This window comes from Ursus maritimus, unplaced genomic scaffold (assembly GCF_017311325.1).
Source record: "Ursus maritimus isolate PB19 unplaced genomic scaffold, ASM1731132v1 scaffold_21, whole genome shotgun sequence".
Classification (NCBI taxonomy): domain Eukaryota; kingdom Metazoa; phylum Chordata; class Mammalia; order Carnivora; family Ursidae; genus Ursus; species Ursus maritimus.
In genome coordinates this window covers 39,081,845-39,096,459 of record NW_024424564.1, presented here as the reverse complement: position 1 = coordinate 39,096,459, position 14,615 = coordinate 39,081,845, and the positions used below count along the sequence as shown (strand labels likewise).

Sequence of the window (14,615 nt, the reverse complement as noted above, 5' to 3'; positions counted from 1 at the left end):
CCAAGCCGACGGGGTACAGGGTACATACCGTGAGGAAGTTCGTCAGCGAGGGGACGGACATCAGGACCTGCAACAGATTGCCGCTGCACGAGAAGCCGTCTCCCACGTAGCCCGCCTTGCAGGTGCAGTTCACATCTGGAAGACAGGGGCACACCGGGCCCCACTCCGGTGAGGGAAGGCCTGGGCTGCTCCAGCTCACCCTTGGAGCTTGGCTGGCCAGGCTGAGGGTTGTTCAGCAGCTGCATGGCCTGGGATGTGGAGCGTGGCTGGGGTGGTTACCTTTAATCCGATAGCAGAAGACATCCCACATTTCACTCTTGTTGTTTCTTTGTCCGTAGTCTATTATCCCAACAACGCCAGAGCCACAGTTCTGGGAGGCGTAGGCAGTGGGGTAGGCTACCCGCCCACTCTCCAGCCAGCCTGCTGAACAGAGGTGGTACTTGGCCTGTAGGGACACGGACATGGCCATGGATCAGCTACGATTTCATATTTGGTGTGAGCTCCTTTAGTTCACGTCTGATTCTCCCACCAGACTGTAAACCCCGTGGAGTCAGGGTTATGGCTCATTTTGCCTACTGTGCCCCTGTGCCTGGAACATAGTGGCTGTTGATTAAATTTTTCTTGATTGATTCACTGAACAGATGAAAGTGGTACCCTTTGTTTCTTGTAGGTGCTCAAGTCCTTCACACTCATTTCTCTTCTGTTTGTTCTTGAATTAAGTTTACTCTCAGCCATCGACACCCGGGTGCAAATTCTTCTGCTTATGCACTGATAGAACGCTAATGGATCATCACCATCATTATCGCCATCATCATCACCATCACCATCATCACCATGATCATCACTATCACCATCACCATCATTATCACCATGATCATCGCCAACACTGTCATCACCATCACCATCATCATCACCACCATGATCATCATATGACATCATCACTGTCCTCACCATCACCATCATTACTACCACCATCACCATCACTGTCATCACCATCATCATATCACCATGATCATCACTATCACCATCACCATCACCGTCATCATCACCATCATTACTATCACCATCACCATCATCGCCGTGATCATCACCGTCATCATCATTATCATCACCATCACCATCACCATCATTGTCACCATCATCATCGCCATCATCCTCATCATTGCAATACTTATTGAGTGCTTACTGTGGGCCAGGTTCTGTTGTAAGGGCTTTCCCTGTGTCAGCACTTTTAACCCTTACACAACCCTATAAGATATAAACTTAAAAAAAAAAATCCCTATCATATAATCGACAAAACTGAGGCAAAGAGGAGTTAAGTAACTTGCTCAAAGTCATACAGCCAGCAAGTAGTTAAGCTGAGATTCAGACCTGAGCAGTCTCTTCCAGAGCTCTTAATGTGAAAAACTGAGTGTACCAGTCCCTGTGCCCTATTACCTTTAGTCCTATAGAAACATGCCAAGTAGGACAGAGGTTCCCATGGCTTGATGAAGGCCACAAAATCGGCAAGCAGGAGAGTAAAAACTCAGACCCTCCAATATGCCAGCTCCTGGCCTCCGAGGTTTTGTTCCCTGGTAAAGAAATGCCAGGTCTGAAGGAAGGGCAGAGGCTGGATGGTGAGGGAGGCTGGAGGAGCGGCCTTAGAATCATACCGTGTAGGCAGTCTCCTCCTCTATGCCCACTGAGCAATCACTAGCCAGTAACTCCAAGGTGCTGGCCTTTCCAAACAGGCAGGCCTTCTGGTTGCCCAGGCCAGGAGACTGGCCTTCACTAGAGCTCGTCTCCTACCTGGTTGCAGCTGAGAGCTGGGGCAATCCCCATTTGTGACCTTCACAGCCCCTCCAGACATCTCAGAGAAACTCGGCTGTTTTGTGGGTTCAGGGAGATCCTAGGCCTATGGTGGTGGACCTCTTTCTGTGACACATGCCCTCCCAGTCTGTGCTTCTGCCTCGGCAGTCGAGTGTCATGGTAGAGAGCAGACTTTTGGAGTAAGGGCTACAGTTGAATACTGGATCTGCCACCTCTTGTCTGGGTGACATTGGGCACACTGCTTAACCTTTCAGAGCCTCAGTTGCCCTGTCTGTAAAATGGGAATAGTGACACCTACTTCCAGTGACGCTGTAAGGATGGACAGGGTTGTCAACAAAGCACGTGCACGGTGCCTGACACACGGTCCATGCCCGATGGATGTGACGAATTGCTACCACTGCTCCAGGAGCACCCTGCCTTCCCCTCCAAGAAGGCCACAGCCCATGCCTCCCTTGTGTTAAGAAGACCCTGCCTGCATGGTGCCGACTAACTGGGGACCACCTTCTGGGCGTAGGAGAGCTGGTTGTAGGTTGCCATGCTTGCGGCCTCGTTGGCACAGGCCTCTCTGGCTTTGTCAAAGGTCAGCTTGTACTGGCCCAGCGGGGAGCGGAGGTGGAATACTCCGAGGGTTGTATCTAGAAGGGAAGAGAAGAGGAATTGTCAGGTCAGCCCGCTTGGTTGGCAGGGCTCCCGGGAAAGGACTGGCCGAGCAGAAGGCAAGCTGTATCCCAGGTGCCTCGGAGAGCCACTTGCCTTCGAGGTCTGTCGAAGCACATCATTTAAAATACTGATTTCTTTTTGCATTATTAAAAACAGCACTTGTTATTGTAGAAATTTGGGCAATCCATCAAAGTAAGAAAAGAAAGAAAAATCACCTATAATCTTACTCCCTGGAAAGAATCATTACTCCAGGGCTAATGTTTTGGCGTACTTCCCCTAAAGAATTTTTACTTCCTTTTTGGGTAACTTTTTATTTTGCTATAATTTTATACTCTTCTAGGCTTTTTACCTCTTCCTTTACATGTCATATACCTTACAACTGTGGCAGCATGCTGCATATAGAGTTTTTAGAAATCTTTTTTTTAAACTTAACATTAAATCATGATTATTCTCCCATATTACAAATTTTCTCTGGCAACAGGATTTCGCCCTCACTACTTATAATTGAATAATTTTTGTGAACTTTACAGCTATGGAAAAATACTTTAAAAAGAGTTTTTGCCAAGGACTCTCTGTTTTCTGATCACCACTATGCCCTTAAAAAAGTTTTCTAGCCATTTCTCCCCTAAGATACTGATTTAGCACTTTTTCCTGGCCAAAATCTTTTTTAGCCAGACAACTGAATGCGGAGACCAGAAATAGTTCAAGAACCAAGTCTTATTTTTCCCTTGTCAAGTTCATTACCAAATGCCACTAAAAGGTCACTTTCTACACCAAGAAAAGAGCTAAGTTCAAGATCTTTCTTTAACCGTCGTCCAGTGGAACATTCCACAGGTCGTATGATCCTGTCGGCTCTATCTGAAATGCAAACACCAGCATAACAGTTTGGGGAAGGACGGATAGATGTTTTTCCTTGTCTTCTTGCTAAGGCAACACGGTTCTTCATAGTGCATTTGAGTGGATATGTAACAGTACATTTGATCATCCTTTGCCGTTAGGTATGTGTTAGTTATCATTTATGATGCGAAGTAATGCTGTTTATCTTTATTCCCTTCTTAGACTGTGTGTCTACGGGATGGGTTCCTTGAAATGGAGCTACCGAGTCTCAGCGTGAATTATTTTAAGGCTCTCAGCACACATTGTCAAATGGGTTGCCACGAAGGCTGCACGGTTTGCCCTCCTCTCAACTGGAAAGGTAGACAGTTCCTCCTGAGTGTGGGATGGCTCTGGAACTGTGCCCACAGGGAACGCTGCGGTCTTATCCCGATGCCATCCTGTCTCACTAAGGGTAACCACGCAGCTTCAACAGAAGGTGGGTCCGATATGAGGCCCAGTCACTTAGTAACACTACCAACACTTTCTTGGCGTTCATGAGACAGCAGAAGAGAAAAGCCCCTCAGCAAAGAAGAACCAAATAGATTTCCACCTGTGAGTCAACTGTGGGAACAGAAAGGACCGGCCGAGTGGACCATGCCTTAAAGAAAAAAGCCAAGCACTTTCTTGACTTCACACTCTTTGAGGCAAATGACGTCCCTGGTCCCAGCGGCTCATTTCGGCCCCCATCCTAAATAGCACCTGCCTATAGAATCCCTCTGCTGGGTAGCCCCACCTTGAACATAGAATGTCCCAACCAACCTTTCAAACGTTGCGCCATGTTCCCTCCCATCTACTTTAACCCAACCACCACTGGCATTGCTCTCTTGAGATGGAAACCTTACGTGATTTACTTGTCCTCTCCCTCTATGCCCATAGGGGTGCCCTGGGCTCACCCTTCTTCCTAGTGGAGACCCTGTCACCTTGAGGTCATTGCCTTGACATCTTTTGAATCTCCACTGGAGCCCCAGGCCTCTATTTAGCTTCTCCGACGATTCCCTCTCTCATCTTACTTAAAGACTTTTTCCATCTCTGACTCTTCTTTAAAAAAATTTTTTATGGTCGTAAATATACATAATATACAATTTACTTTTTTGACCATCTGAAGGGTGCAATTCAGTGGTATTAAGTAGATTTGCAATGTTATGCAACCATCACCACTATCCATTTCCAGAATATTTCCGTCATTCCAAACAGAAACGTGGTCCCCATCAAATTGTGCCTCTCCCTCCTCCTCCCCGCAGCCCCTGGTAACCTCTATTCTACTTTCTGTCTCTATGAATTTGCCTGTTATAGATCCCTTGTATATGTCCACAATATTTGTCCTGTGGTGTCTGGTTTATTTCGTGTGGCATGTTTTCAAGTTTCATTCATGTTACAGCACATGCCAGAGTTTCCTTGCATTTTCGGAACCAGAGAATATCCCACCACATGGATAGGCCACAGTGTGTTTATCCATTCGTTTGTCGGTGGACACTGGGGTTGTTTCCAGCTGCTGGTGGAATGTGGACTACACACATCTTCTGGAGTCCCTGCTTTCAGTTGTTTTCTATTCTTCCTCTCATTTCAGCTGAACCATCAGCATGAGAAAAACTGCTATCTTCTGTTTTGTGACTTGCCTTTCCTTGTCTTAGCAATTAAAAAAAATTCTTCAGCTACACTGGAAACCCCCTTGCAAGGAGACAATGTCAGATATCCTGTGTCTCTTCCTTGCTCACACTTCTATCTCATCCCCAAAAGGGATTTGAGGTGTCTTAGCATTTGGTCCATGTTATGGACCGCATGTTTGTGTCCCCCCAGATTCATAGGTTGAAATGTTAACTCCCAACGTACTGGTATTAGGAAGTGGGGCCATTGGGAGGTAATTTAGGTCCTGAGGGGAAAGCCCTCTTGCATGGGGTTGGTGTGTGTGTGTGTGTGTGTGTGTGTGTATTTTTTTAAAGTAATCTCTACACCTACCATGGGGCTCAAACTCACAACCCTGAGATCAAGAGTCACATACTGATAAAAGGGGCCCAGAGAGCTTCCTCACTTCTTCTGCCGTGTGAGGACACAAGAAGACAGCAGTCTGAGCCTGGAAGAGAGCCCTCCCTAGAACCTGACCGTGCCGGCACCCTGATCTTGGGCTTCCAGACTCCAGGATGGTGAGAAACACATTTCTGCGGTTTTTAAGCCACCCAGTCGATGGAAGCAGTCCGAACGGATGAAGATGGTACGTAACAGGTGTTAACACGGTAGTTATTATTGAGATATGTAAAAACTGCCTCACTAGGATTGCCATGTCTGTAACACAACCCCATCCCAGTCAGAGGCAGCCAATAAATCCTGATTGGCCACGACACGTGATGCGCTGAGTCGCTCTCTGAACCACGGCAGTCCCCCCCTGCCCTGGCTCAGAATTACGTTTCAGGGTCTGTTATGGATTTCCTCCGTGAGGTTTCAGGATGCCCTGTCACCTGCACCTCTGCACTTCCCATTCGGCTTTCTAGGTTGTTGTGTGTTGTGATTCCTAGTTTTGTTACACCTGGGGGTTTATTATAAGCCGTTCGGATCAGCCTTGGAAGAGAATGCCATCCATGCCGATCAACGTGTGTTAGCAACAAGCCTGCTAAGAAGTTGCATCTACACGGGGCAGGCGCTTGCTCTCTGTTATTTAAACCCCAAGCTATGCCCCTTAGATTCAATGCCAATCAATGGTTGCTAAGCAACTTGGGGAAAGCATGTAGCAGGAACATTCACGATGGATGACCTTTGCGCTCCCTCCTGGCTCTAAGGCTCCGGGGCCAGATGCGAGTGATTCCACTCCTCTGCTGTTGAAGCCTGCTACCTCCTGGGCACTGGGTCCTGGCCAACGCACGTGCCGTTTGGCCTGGCTTTTAATTCTGTTCCCCTTTGCTCTTGCACAAATCCCTCCCCAAGCCTGAAGGCCCGGGCGCTTTGGGGCAGCCCCAGCCGCACTGACCCTGGAAGTGGAGGTCAGCACACTCGGCATCGGCGTGGCACTGTCCGTTGTCCTGCAAACAGCGGTCAACAGGCAGCCGCTCCGGCTCACAGTCCAACCCGTCTCCCACATAGTGACTTTTACATTCACACTTGTGCTTGCCCTGTGGGGAGAGCAGAGAAGATGAGAAGCCCCTTTTCTAGGATCCCGGGACCCCTATGTGCCCTGTGGGCCCCCATCCAGCACAGGAGATGCTCAGAAGCACCAGGAAAATGCCTCGCCTGTAAATAGTGGCAATTAAGTCACTGCCACGTCTCATGTTTGCACAGGCTCATGACGAAATGTCATCTCAGCTCAAATGGCACTTCCTCAGAGACAGTGTCCCTGACCAGTTAAACAAAGCAGTTTTCCCCGTCCCTTTCTATCACACTGGCCCAATTCATGTTCTTGGTGCTTTCTGAAGGTATCTCGTGCACCTGTTTCGGCACGGAGCATTGCCCCCTCCCCCCACACGTTTCATTGCTACATCCCTGGCCCTGACAACAGCACACAGCAGGTGCCTGGTGACCACTTGCCGAATCAATGAATGATCTCACTTAATCCCCACAACAGTTCTATGAAGGCTGCCTTATTATTAGGCTCACCTGGCAAATGAGGAAGCGGAGACTCGGAGAAATGAACTAGCCAGTCGCAGGCCACGGAATGTAAGTGCCGGAGCTAAGACTCAGAGAGTGCCTCTAAGTTCACACTTACGACCGTGATGGACATTATCTCCTACCATCTTCTCTTCCCAACGGATAAACCGGACACTAGGGCACTGGTCCCATTCTAAAAAGACTCGAGTGGGTGCCCAAACCTGCATTTTCCCCCACTTCTTGCTGACATTTTTAAATAAACTTTTTACTTTGGATAATTCTAGATTTTGAGAAGAGTTGTCAAGATAGCAGAAAGAGTTGCCATATACGCTTCGCCAGATTCCCCTATGTTACCTAATCATAGTACCTTGATCAAAACTTAGAAATTAATGGTGACACATTACTATTAACTAAACAACAGACTTTATGTGGATTTCACCAGTCTTCCCCCTCATGTCCTTTTTCTGCTTAGGATGCCACTTGACATTTCATCTGCAGACTTAACGAGACGTAGAGCCCGGTGGGAAGGAAGCTGAGGAGGAGGCCGAACGGTAAGCAGAGTGAAGCGAGGCTGAGCAAGGCAGGGGAGTGCTCCCAAGCTCCCCAGGGGGAGGAGAGACTCACCGGGCCGGTCATCTTGCAGGTGGCGTGCTCATGACACCCACCGTTGAGGCCATCAGCGCAGGGGTCTATCTCTGTGCAGCTGTGGCCGTCCCCCTTGTAGCCCTTCAGACAGCTGCAGGACACCTTTGTGCCCTTCTGGGAACACCTGGCCACCTTCGCACAGCCCCCGTTGTTCTGTTTGCAGAAATCCACAACTGCACGAGCAGAGGGGAGAGGCCTCATTAAACCACTGTCTGTGGAATGTGGGCTTCAGGTGGGGGTACGGGTCACCCTGGAATCAGTGGTGTCGGGAAGGAAATGGGCCCCAGCATGTTGGAGTCGTCTCTCCCCATTTCCTAGGGCCCCTGTGCTGGCCTTTGTGAACACTAGAATCCCGTGGCTGATATCCTCCGAGACCAGGCCTGGTGACTTCTGTGTACCTCTGAGCCCCTTTGTCACATACCTCTAGGTTCCAGTTTGGTAGTAGTTCTCTGAACGAGTTTGGGTTTTTAATGTTAGGACAGGTGAGTGTGTGCGTGTGTGCGTGCATGCGTGTGCGTGTGTGTGCGTGCGCGCGTGTGTGTGTGCGTGCGTGTAGAGTTAGTGTATTCTTGAGCACTTCATGAGATGGGATCATTACCCCCATTCTACAGATGAACAAACTGAAACCCAGAGAGTGTAACTGACCTGACAAAGGCAAAATGGCGATCGCGTGGTGGCGCTGGGATTTAAACCCAGCTTGTTTTGACCCCCAAAGCCCATGCTTTCCCCACTGTGTTGTGCTACCCCTTAGGACCTTTGTTTTCACGATCTCCTGAATTTCAACCCACTATTAGATTAGTTCCAGCCTCCGGAGCAGCTGGAAAGCCATCTGATTTCTCCTGCCTGGCTTTTGCCTGGAGTCATGGCAGCCGCTTGAGGCTCTGAGAGAACAAACACGAGGACAAAAGGCCTCATCCTAAGGATCGTAGCGTGGAAAGACAGGACCTGGGTCCCTGCTGCCCTTGTTGCTCAGTGACCTACTTCCGGACTGTCTTGTAGCAGATTACAAAAGAGCAGGTACAGCAGATCTCATTTCTGTAAAGAAACTATGTATCTTTATTTGCACATTTATTCATGAAAGAAGTTAGAAAGAACACGTGGCATAGGCTGGTAGGTTTCTCCCAATATCTTTTGTTTCCTTTTTCTATAGCAAGAGATTTTTAGCTGGGCTCATGGTTGCCTAAATGAAGACTACATTTCCCAGACTCCTTGCAACTAGGTATGACAGATGATGAGACTCTAGCCGATGCCATGGAGACAGACAACATCTTTAAACTACTTCTAGGTGCATCCTTAAAGGGAAGGAGGTTTGCCTCCTTCCTCGCCTCCCCCATCCTGCTGCCTGGGATGTGCCGATGACCATCTCAGGCCAGGTTAGTGAGTGATGGCAGAGCAACAAGATAGAAGGAGTCTGGGCTCCCAGATGTCCTTTCAGGGCTATGTTAGCTTTGGATGCCTCCATTCAAACTACTCTATGAGATAAAAACAAACATCTAAACATTTGCCTTGTTTATGCCACTGTCCCTTTGGGCCTCTGCATGGCTGAACCTATCTTTTAACTACTAAATACAGACATGGCAATGGTCAAAGTGATTCTCACCAACTGATGAGAGTAACTGTTGTTTTCTTAGTACTGTAATGTATTTCCTGAAAAAATTTTTTGAAGTGAGGCTGGATAACCTGTAGAGTTACAAAAACACTATATAATAAAGTGCATCACTTTGAGTGTGCAAAGCGATTTCAGAACAATGACCTGGGAGGTGTGCGGGTCAAGCATGAGCAAACCCACTAAGGAAACTGAATCACAGAGAGGCTAGGTATTGGGAAAATGGCCCAGGCAGGAGTGGAAGGGTCAGGAGGAAGTCCAGGCACTCTGACCAAGTCCCGCTCTGCTCCCGCCCTGCCCTATTTTACACACGCACCGACGGGACCTACCAGTGCACGTGATTCCGTCCCCTTCATAATTCAGGTTACACTCACACGTGTTGTTCTCCTTACAGGTGGCGTGAGCGGAACAAGAAGGCGTGCACACGGGGGCCAAGGCTGCAAACAAAGGGGTCACTGTTCATGCTCTCCCTGTGGTGTGAGGACTCGGGACGCACCGAGACACCCTGTCTGGCCTGTCCCTGTGTTTCATAAGTGTCCCCTTCCAGCAGGAGATTAGGGTGATTTGCTAAGGTTCCTCCCAGCCTGGAGAGTCAGAGATTCCAGAATTACCCTGTAACATTAACACATTAACCTGGAATGTTATTCGGATTAAACTATAGTATGTCATCTTTATGGGCAACCTGTTAAAGCCTTATCCCTCAACAAGGATACGTTTGGCAGATTAGCTCTTTGGCCCTGTGGGCATGGGGTCCCAGAAGGAGATGGCTGAATTGGAGGAGAAATTCCATGGGCTTCGGAGGGCACCGCTCAGCTTGGGAGAAGTCTGGAGCTCTGGTGAGTGAATGGGGCGGCCATGTCAACAGGCAGCTTGGAGCCATGGGGTGGTCAGGGGAGGAGGGGAAGTGTGGGAACTGAAGCTCAGGGGTTCTGGAATCTCAGGCTGCTTAAGCCCACAGGAAGAACTTAGTCATTCCCTCCTGCCCCCAGTGGTTCGCAGTGGAAAATTCAGCCTTCACATCTCGGACCTTCCACCAGACCTCAGGATTCAGGGTGTACGGAAGACCTCAGAAAACTGGCTGCTCAGGAAGGATCTAGATTGTGATGATAAGGATCATGACTGACAATGGCAATGGCAGCTCTTGTTAGGGCCGCACGTACTAGGCTCTTCACAACCACCATCTCTGACCCTCACAGCTTCTCCCCTGCAAAGGGTGCAACAGGCACTTCCTTTTGCAGATGAGTGCCCCGGGGCCCGGACCAGGTAGGTTCCCTCGGGCCATTCGTCTAGTAACTAGCAGAACCAGGGGTCAGATCCCGGACTCCAGAGAACTGTGCATTTGCTATGAAACCACTCCGCCTCTGTGTCGGCACAAGTCTGGGCCCGGGACCACGATCCCAAGGGACCCCTCCTGCCCAACCCAAGGGACCCTTGTCTGCCTGAGCTGGGTCCTTCCGTGATGGCACAGGACGGCATGCTGGTTTCATGGATTTGAGTTAAATCTTTTCATCCAGTTTTCCTTCAAGACCGCAAACCGCCTGAGGCCTGGGGCCACATTTCCAAATCATCTTTTCCTTGTGGAAAAGGAAACGCCTGCGTTGTTGGTATTTTCAGGCGTCGCACAGCCCCCAGCCTCAGCTAGATGCTCTGGGAGGCTCCGCTGCGGCACGGTTCTGTGGGCAGCTGACCGCCCCCGGGACGGACCTGTCTGAGTGTTGCAGAAGCGGCCTGTCCACCCCGTTTCGCAGAAGCACTGCCCAGAGCCCGTGATGCCGTCATCACACTGTCCGTGGGCTGAGCAGCCACAGGCTGTAAAGCAAATAGGAGGGTGATCAGAAATCAGTGATCAGGGATTGAAATCCAATCAGGCAGCTCACTGTCCACCTGTTGGCTGTGCTGTCAGCATGGGAGGACCATGCTTATGTCACAGTTTCATTCATTCATTCAAACGTTTCAAAAATAACATAGTCAGTGGCTATCATGGGGTGGACGTGACTTGGCAATGAACTTACAGTGAAAAACATAAAACATAAGGTTCCTGCTCTCATGGGGCTTACAGTCTAGGAGTAACTGGCTTTTGAACGTGTAATTATTAACATGGTGAGTGTTATAAACACAGAAGTAGAGGGCGTCATCGGGTATGTAACAGAATAGAAGGGGGAGAGAACCTTATCTGGGATCTCCTAACAGAGAAATCTATTTAACAGTGAAATCTTCAAGATACGTACCAATTCTTTCTCTTCTTGCCACCTTGAGCACTATACCCCTGGCCCAAGGCATCACCAGCTCTCACCTAGATTGTTGCATTCAGCTCCCCAAAGGTGGCTCTGCTTCTGCTCTTGTTCTCCTACAGTATACTCTCCTTGGGGCAGCTGAAGCAATCCTTTCCAATCTGCTCAGCGCACTCCCCCATTCACAATCCTCCATTGGCCGCCCATTACACTAAGAATAGATGAAGAGCTGTCTCTGGCCAAGAAGCTCTTATGTTACCTGGCCCCTGGTGGCCTTCAGATTTCACTTCCTTCCTCTCTTCCTCTTCTTTGCCCACTCTGCTCAGCCACCAGTGCATGCCACGCCCACTTCTGCCTCAGGACCTTTGCACTTGCTCATTTCTCTTCTAGGAAAACCATTCCTCTAGTCTGCACTGCTCAGTAGAGAAACCCTTGCTACATGTGGCTATGTAAATTTAAACTAATTAAAATAAAAAAATCAGTTCCTTAGTCACACATTTTGAGTGCTCAATAGCTACAGGTAGCTAGTGGTTCCCATTCCTGATGGTAGAGTTACAGAACATTTCCAGCAATGACTGAAAATTTGTTTGGGCAGAGCTGCCATTGGAGATCCCCATGCCTGTCCCCACCTCTTTTCAGTCTCACCTCAAATATTCCCTGTGTGAGATGTCTTCTAAAACAGTGCCTCCCTTCCTTCCCCATCCCCTTCACCTGCTTCTTTTTCTTTATACCTTTATAACTACCTTTGTTTCTGAGCATATATTCCTTGAGAGTTGGGATTTGGCCCCTCCCAACACCACTGTATCCCTACAACTTAGAACTATTCCTGGCCTTTGAGCAAGTCACTTAGCCCCTTTGTGTCTCAGTTTCCACATCTGGTAAGTAGGGATAATAACGGTACTCCCGCAAAGGGCAGTTGTGAGGATTAAATGATAAAACACACCTGCCTGGCACATAGTAGGTGCTCCGTAAACATTAGCGTAAACATGAGCTGTCAAGATTGATAAGGACTCTAAATGCATGTTGGTTGAATGACTGAATGAGTGTTGTTCAGCCACAGCTTGTCTTGATGGCTGCAGGGGATGTGAATTTCACTTCTAGAGATGGGCTCTCTCAGTGGATGGCAACTGGCAAACATTCAGGGAGGGAAAAATCATGTAAAGGCAGGCAGATGGGAGGTGGGGGGACAGGAGAGAGAGGAAGAGGGATGCTTCTGGGTCAGGCAGGGGATATGGACGAGGACAGGGAGCACACAGCTGAATGACAAGCTAAAGCAGGGGGAGTGGGAAACACGTACACTGACAGTCAGGCCCGAATCTCCCCGGCAGGCACAGCTCGCACGCCGTCCCGTTGAAGCCCATGTGGCATCTACACTCGCCTATGCCCAAGTACTGATCGAGGCAGAAACCATGGTTATTACAGGGGGTATCCGCTCCTCCAGGGCAGGCTGGAAGAGATGAGACAACAATGACTCAACAGTCTCCCAAGACCCAGAGCAGCTCAGCCCCTTTGTAATGTGCTGTTGATCGGCCCTCAGCTGTGGGGCTCATCTCCATCAGCCCAGAGAGACCGTGGCTCTGGGGACACACCCACAGAGTGTCATCAGATGCTTCGGGCAAGCCAGTGGCCTCTGGAGCATGCACTTAAATGTATCTGATAGGATTCTACTACGGCAGAGCAATATGCTGAACCCTGCATTGTATTTGGCGGCTAGGAGGCCTGGATTTGAGTAGATCTGGGCTGAATTTGTTTGAGCTTCAGTTTTCTTAGCTCTGGATGATGATGATGGTGATGGCGACCTAGACCGCATTGTGACTGAGGATCAAACACATTACTGTAGGGCGCCTGGGTCCTAATGGCTCCGTCCGTTAAGTGTAGGCCTTCGGCTCAGGTCATGATCCTAGGGTCCTGGAATCAAGCCCTGCGTCAGGCTCCCTGCTCAGCGGGGAGTCTGCTTCTCCCTTTCCTTTTCCCCTCCCCCCTGCTCATGTGCGCATGCGCTCGCTCTCTCTAATAAAATCTTTAAAAAAATGTTACTGTAACTGAGAGCACTTTGAAAACAGAAAGCACTGAGCAAATGTAAGGAATGGCACTGATTTTTGTGCACACGTAAGTGATAGAGTGTGGATACTGGGTGTGTGTACTCCCAGCCCAGAATTTTCTTGACTGGACCACAATGAAGGGAGTACACATGGTGGTTAAAACCATGGCTTCTGGGGACACTCTGTGGGACCTTGGGCTTGCTGCTTATCCTTTCTCTGCTTCAATTTTCTCATCTGTAAAATGAGGATAACGATGGAATCTACTTCTTAGAGGTTGTTGCCAGGTTTAAATGTGTTGTTATATATGGGAGTAGCACTCCATAAATGTGCTCAACTAAAACAATGTGCGGCCGATGGGAGGTGCCACGGCATTTGTTACCATTGGCCAGACGTTCTATCTATACACAGAGGTTTCCGGATGGGCCCAAATGTCCTTTGGCAAGGAGCCCTTTCCTACGGAGGTAAGAGAGGGAGGTGATGTCATACGTTCCATGGGGGGGGAGGCTTCAGGAAACAACGGCCCCCACACCTATTAGCATAGCCCCCTGCCAAGGTAGAATCCTATGCATTTAAACTTATGTGCTCATCAGCATCCTGGACTAGCATCAGAAACGAAATACGATGTTTCTAGCACCAAGGGAAATGTCTGACGCTATCACGTAGAGCAAAAAAGCACAACACGATGACAATCAACGCACAGGAGAATCTCAGCTCTGGAAAAAACAAAATATGACACAAGGTAAAAGTGGAAGGAAAGCTACGCCGCTCTTCAGAACGATGGCTTGCGGATCTTAGAAGAGTTACTGGGAGCAACGCGCTCCGACGCCCCCTCCCCCACCCCCTACGGCGTCTGTACTTTCAAATACTGCGGAGTGATCGCACAATCCTTTCAGAATCGCGAGGTGATAAGAGGCGCCCTCACCCTGACAGTCTCGCCCGAAGTAGCCCTTGCAGCACTTGGGGAGCCGTAACACCATGGTGCACTGCTCCCGGCAGCCTTCCAGGTACCCGCTGAAAGCCGAGTAGTATCGACACTTCTCCTTCACGCCCTAAAGGAAGAAAGCGCACTAACCCTCCGCCTTCCACCGCCCGGACTTGGGCTCTTTGGCTCTAGTCCGCCCCCAGTGGAGGATCCTGGGTACTGCCCAAACTGCAAAAGGGGACTCCATGGCT

The 14,615-nt window shown here is 49.3% G+C and overlaps 1 protein-coding gene and 1 long non-coding RNA gene across 2 annotated transcripts in view; one reads left to right on the top strand and one right to left on the bottom strand.

Annotated features, from left to right (window-relative positions):
• The window catches only part of STAB2 (stabilin 2), a 144,219-nt gene that overhangs the window by 10,307 nt on the left and 119,297 nt on the right, over positions 1-14,615 (bottom strand). Inside the window, 9 exon segments of the mRNA XM_040637381.1 lie at positions 29-135; positions 280-445; positions 2,311-2,444; positions 6,305-6,446; positions 7,543-7,736; positions 9,499-9,606; positions 10,874-10,978; positions 12,698-12,847; positions 14,365-14,491. Coding sequence (XP_040493315.1) covers positions 29-135; positions 280-445; positions 2,311-2,444; positions 6,305-6,446; positions 7,543-7,736; positions 9,499-9,606; positions 10,874-10,978; positions 12,698-12,847; positions 14,365-14,491 — 1,233 coding nt within the window.
• LOC103676492 lies at positions 8,363-9,843 on the top strand. Its single transcript, XR_572148.1, has 2 exons — positions 8,363-8,580; positions 9,564-9,843. It is a non-coding gene; the product is annotated as an uncharacterized LOC103676492 (long non-coding RNA).